The sequence below is a fragment of the Folsomia candida genome, unplaced genomic scaffold (genome assembly GCF_002217175.1).
Source record: "Folsomia candida strain VU population unplaced genomic scaffold, ASM221717v1 Fcan01_Sc011, whole genome shotgun sequence".
Taxonomy (NCBI): Eukaryota; Metazoa; Arthropoda; class Collembola; order Entomobryomorpha; family Isotomidae; genus Folsomia; species Folsomia candida.
In genome coordinates, this window is record NW_019091203.1 from 4,504,049 (window position 1) to 4,513,362 (window position 9,314).

Genomic DNA, 9,314 nt, shown 5'->3' on the forward strand with positions numbered 1-9,314 from the left:
TTGGCACACTCAATGTCATATCCAGAAAGTAATTGATGCAAAATGGGAGCCAACAAAGTATTCTTCAAACTCTGCAAGTGTTTTCGGATCAAAATTAATGTGGTGCCATGAATTATTTTGCCTGCATTTTCGAAATTGTATGCACAATATTTTGTAAACTTTTACAGTTACCAATAAACGGCAATGATGTTTGGAATCTGCAATAAATTTCCTGTAAAATCGATATATTCCATAACAAAAACATACACATCTTCAGAATGCAAAACCAAAAAGACTTGTATTGTGAATGTGAAAAGTACCCTCATTAATTTTTGTGTGCATACCTCTTCGCTTTAATTTGTCGTATTCCTGGACCAGCACGTTCCCCACGTTTGCCACGGTCTCCATCCTTTGAGACTTGTTTTAATAGGATATCTATAAACCCAACAACGTAGCATTCCAGGCCAAAAGTCCAGATTACAACTTGCCTCCTCTCGATCAGTTTTACGTTGGAGACGCTGATTGATTGATTTATTTCAATGAGACACCCCATTTCTGGGTTATTAAGCCTCAAGGTAAAAATTTTCCATTACAATAAATTTAAGAAAATATGTAAACATTACAAATTCTGAGAGCTAATTATGATTGACCAAATATCGGTACATTGTTACATTGTTGATTTACATACTCAACTATCAGTACACTCAAAATAAAAATTTGTCGAATCAACACCGCCGGTGTCAGTATATGACTTAACCGCCTTGGTTACAATGTTGAACCCGAGTTATGATGATTTTGATACCGGTAGTATAATGTTATGACCGGACGGAAAAAATTCATTACTACTCGGAATCACAATTGTAACAAAGGCGGTTACCGTAAAAACTCAAATAGTAGCCGGGGGCTACTATTTATAAAATCGGTGGCTGAGAACCGGCTACAATTTGAGCAAGGCTACTATTTGGGCAAGGTCACTATTTCTAAAATTATGAAGATTGACACGGCTACTATTTGCATACGACTATGATTTTTATTTTTTGAATCAAGCTCATATTAAATTTTAAGGACAAGACCAATTTTGCCCTTAGAGTCGTAGTCCATTAGAATATTATTCTGCTCCACCTGCTCTTCAACAATTCCTTCCATGAGCTAAATTCGTGTTTTGTCCTCGACTCATCGATTCGATAGCGTGTAACTGTGGTTATATTGAACTATAATTTAATTATCCCAATGAATTGGCAAGAAGTGTGGTTGTATGGAAATAGAGACGCGTATATTCGAATACGGCTAATATTTAAGCAGGGCTACTATTGATGCAATTGATGCATATTGATGCATATTGGTTTGCCAAGTTTTTGTTGCACCAATTTACGCAAAGTTTGATTTCGCACATTACTATTTCCGACTCGGGAAATTGTCCATTGTTCGACGCAGCCTCTGAATATCTGTGACTAGTAAAAATTAAATAATTCTCCGGAAATTGTAGTGAAGGCCTTTTCTGTTACTCGGACCAGTAATAAATGGTGAGAATATTACACCGTTATAATGGTAACAACTTTAGTCTAATATGGTACGTGCTTTTAGAGAGGTCCCAAGTGTGTACATTTTCTTATAAGGAAGGTGGCCTACTTTAAATACGTAGACAATAACATTGTTTGGAACCCCTCATTCTTGTAAATTCTCACTAACAGTCTCCCAGCCTTGTAGATATCGCGAACAAATTGAAGAGGTACTTTATAAAACTCAAAAATGAAAAGCACCAGTCCGAACCCGACGAAAATACCCCAGATTGTAAAGAACGTCGACAAATTTTCTAGCCCGATAACATCCGGAGAGTCTCTCTTGTAAACCTCACTCTTTCTCTGTTTCTCACCCTGACTCAGTTTTTTGTAATTGTACCACATTTCCTCCCACATCTGTAAAATTCCAGATTCTCCAAGCAATTCATTCACCCTGATTAACATTTCTCGATGAGGGACGTAGAAAAACCAGTAAAAGCTGAGTCGGTCCCCGACCTGCAGGACGTGACAGTGATGCCGATGCTTAATTCGCCTTACAAAGATTTCCATTTCTTCCGAAAGCAAGACTAACTCTAGTTCCTGCATGGCGCTAAAATATGATCTTAGCCTATTCTCATCTCCCAACATGGCTAGAAAGGAATTTCTTCCGTAATCAGAACCATAATACTCAAGTAATAAACTGGTCGCGTTGTAGTGGAAAGTGTGGTTCAATCTGTGAAAAACCCGGGTCTTTTTGAATTCTATTCCAATATCTTTCTCAATATCGTCTGAGTCATAGGATGTTACATCATATTCAATTGTGTACCCGGTTCTAACCAACTCGCCGACATCTTGGAACTTTCGTGGTGCTATGGGCGCTAGAAGTTTCCCGGTAATGATGGATTCATACAAACAAGGAATCAACTGACTGATCAGGCCGAACAGAAAGAGGCGCCAGGTATATGGTCGGACCCCGTTGCGGATTAGGATCGATGTCAAAACGTAGATTTGATAGGTATAGTTCATGACGATGTTTCTGGGTGAAGTGATAATATTTACTGAGAGACTGTTCAGCGCCAGGAGCGGGAACATGACAAATACGAAAATCCACATGATATTATCAAACGGAGATAACCAAACGTCTATGGAAGCATTTGCCGTGCCGAAGATGCCATGTCTTCGACAGTATATTATTCCAGGGCGGGATTCACTTGCTGGTGCTAATGCGGCGATATCGTCGGGCATATACTTTTCAGTGAATCGTCTTCTGGGGACAATTTTCGGGAAAAAATCACCCCTCCGATCGGGTTCATTTCCTCCCCAGGAAGTCAGCGAAAGGTTAAAGAAGCTTTCCAGAAATAAATATTCGAGTTGTTCTTTGGTACAAAATTTGTTGTAAGTGGCAATATTTTTCCCGCTTAGTGTCCCCATTGGGGAACACGGAATACCCAATGTGGAACCGCCCCGCCACGGGTAGGAAATTTCAAGTAGGGAAAAGTCCTTCGTAACGGGGTCTTTATTTCCCCAAATGTCTGAAACCTGGTGGTATCTATTCGTGGTTTTTGTATATTCCAACGTTACCCAATCCCAGATATGGACGTACACTGGGGTAACCAGGGTTACCCAAATCCAAGGGTTATATTGGGGCGGGCTTAGGTCCGTAACCAGGACAACGATCGCCCTCGCAGACCACGAGTAATGCACTAAAAGTAGGTCATGTACGTCGCTAGGGCTGTAGTCGAAGTTGTTGTCGAAAATGAACACAAAGGTGCACTGGTTTGAAAACTTGGTGAAATTTCGGGAAATTGGGGACTTATTTTCTTGATAGGTTTTCGTCCGATATATCCAGGTGGCAATGTTTGAGCGGGATTGTTGCTTTGTTATCCAATTCTCGGCTAGTTGACGCAATGCGGGGGTGATGGTCAGCACAAATTTGCACTGTGAGTTCTGAGGGATTTCGAGGCTGCTAAGTGCAGCTTCTTGCCTACCTGACTTGGAAGGTTGTGACATTTTTAAATTGCAAGTTAGCACACACCCCTTCTTTCCAGCAGGGCAGTTCATTTTCCGACATGATTTTTCCTCACTGCAAATTCCATCGTTCTCCCGGGAACATTCGCGCCCCGTGTAACACCAGTCCCCACTGTCGCCCATGCAGTATCGCCAGCAACCCCATGAGCTGCAGCCGTCGTTACCTCGAGGACTGTATTCGTCGAAGAAGCAGTCTGTGACGCAGTCAGTTTGGGTGTCCTGGCAAGTTATGTTGGCACAAATTGATCTCTGCGAACATTGATTGTCTGTGTTGCAATTAAGCCCAGTGTAACACCATTGACCGTGGTCGGCCTGGCAGTATCGCCAGCAAAGGCCAGACGGTGCCCATCCTGCCGAACAGCCAGAATTTCCTCGTGGAGAGATGGAAATTGTGGGGGAAATGAGGGTGGAGAAAAGTAGCAAAAATTTCACGGATGCAGGAACCATTTTAAGTTTTTTGTGACTATTTATTAGAAATAGGAATGATGGGCAAAGAATTTGTCCGTTGTGATAATTTAACTGCGTCCTATTGTATTTTTGTAAGCTATTAGCATTATTGGAGACAAGAAGTAGGAATTTTGAGATAAGCTATTAGCGAAATTGGTACACGTGGATTAAATATTAACATGTGTATGTTGACACGAAAATGCTGAACTTTCCAACATGTTCGTGTTATGAACATCTTATTCTAACGTGGAATCCTATGATTTATTTATGTACATATATTATATGCATGAAAATTACTCTAATATAATCCCATAAGATATATACTACCACATGTCCAAAGGGCATCGAAATCTGTTGTTGGATAAGCTCCCCTCCTTTGAGCTGGAACTTGCTCCTATTTAAAATTGGTATTTAATCATCTCTCGCTATAGTACATACATCTATGTATCTATAAATGACTCGACCGGCAGGGTAATGACAGACAATGCGGTATAGAAATTTAGGATAATGAAAGGTTTGCCGCTCTGAATGCTAAAAATCCAGTATGGAGTTTATTAAATCCCCCTTAAGACAAATGTCATTGGAACAAATTTCGTGTGCTACACATCGATTATTAAAATCTTTTTGTCGATATATTTTTATTTTCTGTTACACAAATTTAATTGATGCACATTTTAAATAATGTCCTTTCTATGCGATTGCCCACATCGGATAGTACGGGCCAAGTTCGTACTCGTAACAATTACCTTTGATCTTAAAGTCTAAAGCCATTCGTATGTAGCCCTTTTCACCCCAATTTCTCCCCCAAGAATTCTTTAAGATCCAGTATTCATCCGCCTTCTCCTTTCCATATCTTAACAATTCAAATATGCAGAAGTTGCAATTAATCATATACAAATCAATGCCATGGACGAACTTTTTAAAGAAGTAATATCATACCCGACCAAAAGCACTCCATGTGTACCGCTCCTCCCATCGCACGTGGATGGTCGATAAACTCCACTCCGGTAGTACATAAATTCGCGCGGACCAGCGTTAATAATCACGGCAATCTTTAAAGTTCCCCAAAAGTTTAATAAATGTTCCCACAAAAATAATAAATTTGTCCCTAAAAATAATAAATTCCCCCAACAAAATCATGTTTTGTAGAAGCTAATAGATTTTTACCGGGCCGACCGAAGCAACATAAGATTTCAGGAGATTTCTCTGCGTAGAGTTGGTCATGTAGAGATCAACAACTTTGTAATCCGAGATCGATCCGATGCTTTTGGAGGGGTCGTATTTGCATTCGTCACCATTTTCGGCAGTGTAGGGATAATCCTCTTCGGACATTATGCCTCCGACGTGTTTTATGTACTCGAGTGGAATATCAGCTCTTGCCACACCGTCGCACATGCCACGTTTTTTATTTTTAGCTTTATATTAATTGAAAATGTATCATTGGAAGAATTTGTTTCTAAATTTCGGAGCGTATTTCCTTACGGTAAAAATATTCATATGCGCAGTCCCCTGGTTGCTGTTCGCTAAGGGCGATTAGTTTTCCAGTCTTTTTGGCCAAAACGGCTTCAACAGATCCAATCTGTTTTTTTTAATCATGTAACTTTTTAGCATTTACTTGAAGCAATTCACGAAGTACTTCGTGTGTTTGTAAAAGCCTTAAATTCTGTAACATGATTTAAAAAATTCGTAAGCCCTTGATCTGACGAATTTACAAAAATTTGTAATTTTTTTTCCTTAGAAATATTTTTGAACGCTTGTAAAACTTTGCAATATACGGGTTTTACGGATTCCATTAAATTATTAAGGAGTGCATGAATTGTCTCACTGTTGTATTTAAATTTACCGTATCAAAAAATCCACAGGATGCACATTGCCCCTGATTTTTAACCCGGGTCACTAGGCCTTGTTTCCTCCAATCCAGGGTCTCCGGTGTTTCCACCGCATTTCCACTAATTTCAGCGGGTTTTGACAACACCGAGTTAGGCGGTGGGCTGCGAATTCCCAACTTTTTTTGAAAATATTCATCTTCGCTCAGATCGGAAAACTGGTTCAATCCTAGGCTAAAACTTTTCCCTTTTTGCGAATTATGAGCATTTATTTGCTTCAAGGCGGAGGAGACAATATTCATGCGAAATTTATCTTCTTCCAGAGTTGCATACTCTTTGGCAAACTGCGTCTGTGTTAACAAATTTTTAAGGAGTGTGTAGATTAAGTTAACTAAACTATTGAGTTTATTCAGATAAGTGATCTAATCCTGCTAAGTAAGCATCCAACCTTCCGAGCAAATCTAGTAACCAAAATCAGGAAAAAAGTTTTGCAAAATTTTATAAATCTCGCAACACTTTTTTTAATCTTTGTTAATGTGCCCAACTTGGGGAATTTCAGAGCTTGGCTAACCTCATTTTAAAAAATTAACGGATTTACCAACCTTAAAGGTGCTGAAAGACTCGATAAAATTACTTTCGTCATCGGACGCTGCTCTCCCGATGAAAACAACCTGAATTAAATAGATGAACAACATACTGGAATTTCTGTGCCCGTAATTGAGTCGCATCAATTCTAATTTATATTAAGTATTTTATTTTTTAAAACACTTAATTGTCCGACAGATCGGTTATGAAATTCACAATAAATGTCTGGATTCCAATAAAAATACATTTTATAACATGTTTTATGGATTTCTTGGCCACTAATTGATTTTAATTGCAATTAGGGCAAGGTAGAGTGTGTAATTAAATTAAATTTTTCTGAGAAATTCGCATATTACATTTTCTGCATGGTTAAACAACACCTGTAATGCGGTTAATGTGGACAATACCTTATTGAAAATAATTAGAATTGGTTGAAGTAATTTTTTATCACGTAATTGGATTAGCATGGATGAATATGTAAATGCATATACCTACGTAGGCACATTGATCCACGTGAACACTCTTAAGCAAATGGATGCTACATGTAACAATACCAGAACATATTCTGTTGTGTTAAATGGTTAACGTCTGCGGCACATAATCCATTTGTGGCGAGATGGTTTCCACGAGCTAGGCAGGTGCTAATATAAATACATACATCCCGGTTCCATTAACTTCAAAAGTAGATAGATACTGGTGGAATATCGCGTTTACTAGGACATGCATTATGGAGGAAAATGGGTAATTATTGAAATTAAAAATTAGGGGTGGACCAGATAGAATTTAAAATGAAGGGATATGCGAACTAACTTAGTATTTAGCTAGATATTTCAAACAGATTGTCTTCCGGCAACGGAACATGAGAATACATACATATAATTCCATGAAAGTCATGTGTACAACTCTTGCAGCGTAATTCATACCTATTGAACTCATGTCTTCTTGAGTCAGTGTTCTGGCCTGTAAGCCAGGTACTGGTGGACTATTAATAAGTATATGTATTCTATTGAATGTGGACCTTATATATATATATCTAGAATAAAAATCTTTTAAATGTATGTACATATGTAGCTTTACAAATCCTTTCGTGACACACGACACAGAATTTTGTATCCAAAATTCCATGTAATATATATAATATATTACGTAAACTATTTTTGGTACAAAATACCCAACATAACAAATATACCTTGCTATGGTCACGTCGAGGCGCAGAGTAAAGGGTGTTCGTTTAATTGGGTGGATTTTTTTATTCGAAATCAAGACGAATTTAGCCGTAACTTTTGATTCAGTAAATATATACGTATGATGGGAACTTTTGCAATGGGTTCATGTACACGAAATAACTTTTAATTATTCCACCAGCTAGATAAAATCTTCGATAACCTAAAACTAGAAGTGAATTCAATTTAAAAAAAATTACATGTGCCAAAAACCTCCTGGAAAAAGGACGAATACGAAGTTTATTCAGGTTTATCCCTGAGGAACAAACTACTACCAATCTGGTAGCGAATTATTACCAAATCAATACCAGTACGGAGTATATGTATATGTGACTCTACCATATTTTTAACAGTGTATATATATTAGGGTACTCTCTATAACGACAAGAACTTGAAAATTAGCCTGACGCCTGAAGCACACAGTTGAGAAGTATATGTAGAGATCCCGTACTATATAGTGGCGATGGGGAACTTTGACCTAAAAATGGTCAAAAAATGATTCTTGAAATCTCAAATTTTGGTATAATATGTGAAATATATCTGACCACGTCTCCTCAAAATTTCATAAGCTTTCCTTGAAAAACAAATTTCGTACGCAACTTCAAAGCGAGGAAGTCGGGAAACGAGTTTTTTGTAAGTACCAAAATCTGAGCGGCAAAGACTCGAAGAAGACTTGACTAAATTTCAACGGAGAGAGGTGTGCTCGTGCAAAAATTAGGACATACATAAAAAAGTATGGCGAATCCGAAAATACCAACTTCAAATACGCACCACAAGAAAAAACCACCATATTGACCCCTTGAAAATGAAAAACGATTAAATTTATTTTTGGAAAGTACCGCTCCACGTTTGTGCCTAATGCGGCCATGAAGTCGAAGATTAATCCAGACTGTGCACATCATGTGAAGGCTCATAAGTTGTGGGTCAAAGCGTATTCAAAGAAGTCTGCAGCAAAGCATACGGAAGGTCAAGAAAAAATGGTGAACGCAAGCCCTCCCAAGCTTTACTACAAAATTTCACCAAAACAGTTGGTCATTGGCGACGAGTCTGACGTCTTCAAAAACGTGACAGAAACTTCGGGAAGGCAATTTTTTTGTGGGAAATATATAATATATAAAGAAATTTCATGTTTGGCAGGTGTTGGGTAAATTTGTGCATGTTTCGGACCCCTCGGTTCAAAATGGCTGTGTGGAGGCACAAGTTTGTTTTCGGAAATGTGAGATAGACCGTCTGACTCCTTTCATCAAGGGGTATCAGAAAATATAAAATGTAATTTTTTGGACCGACCTTGGACCAATTCATAATGCAATGACTATCAAGGAAGAAATTGAAAAAAAAATCAGTTTGACGCTGAAATATGAAAACCTCACATTCAACCCTTATCTTCACTCAATAAAAAAATTTGGGCTATATGTAAGAAGACATACTCCCAGCTTTGTGAAACAGTCGAAACTTTAAGAAAATTTCAATTCAGGTAGGAGATAATTACACTTTAAGCTGCAAAGTCTTCCGAAAAAGCAGTAATGGCGGGCGTGATGAAAACAGTTAAATACGAGATGGATAATGGACTTCGGTCTTCTTTGTTCGCGAATATCTGTGGCTGGATACATTTAGGATATTATCCCAAAATTTGAGATTTCTACAATCATTTTTTGACCATTTTTAGGTCAAAGTTCTCCATCGCCACTATATAGTACGGGATCTCTGGTTCGGAAAATTAAATGTTA

The 9,314-nt window shown here is 38.2% G+C and overlaps 1 protein-coding gene across 1 annotated transcript; it reads right to left on the reverse strand.

Moving 5' to 3' along the window:
- Nucleotides 1–4,574: 4,574 nt before the first annotated feature.
- On the reverse strand, nucleotides 4,575–6,502 carry LOC110854902 (cathepsin L1). Its single transcript, XM_022103332.2, has 6 exons — nucleotides 6,382–6,502; nucleotides 5,797–6,129; nucleotides 5,436–5,532; nucleotides 5,121–5,368; nucleotides 4,893–5,005; nucleotides 4,575–4,806 (listed from the first exon to the last, which is right to left on the reverse strand). The coding sequence occupies exons 1-6, from the start codon at nucleotides 6,472–6,474 to the stop codon at nucleotides 4,644–4,646; spliced, it is 1,047 nt and encodes a 348-aa protein (XP_021959024.1). The 5' UTR covers nucleotides 6,475–6,502; the 3' UTR covers nucleotides 4,575–4,643.
- Nucleotides 6,503–9,314: the final 2,812 nt, after the last annotated feature.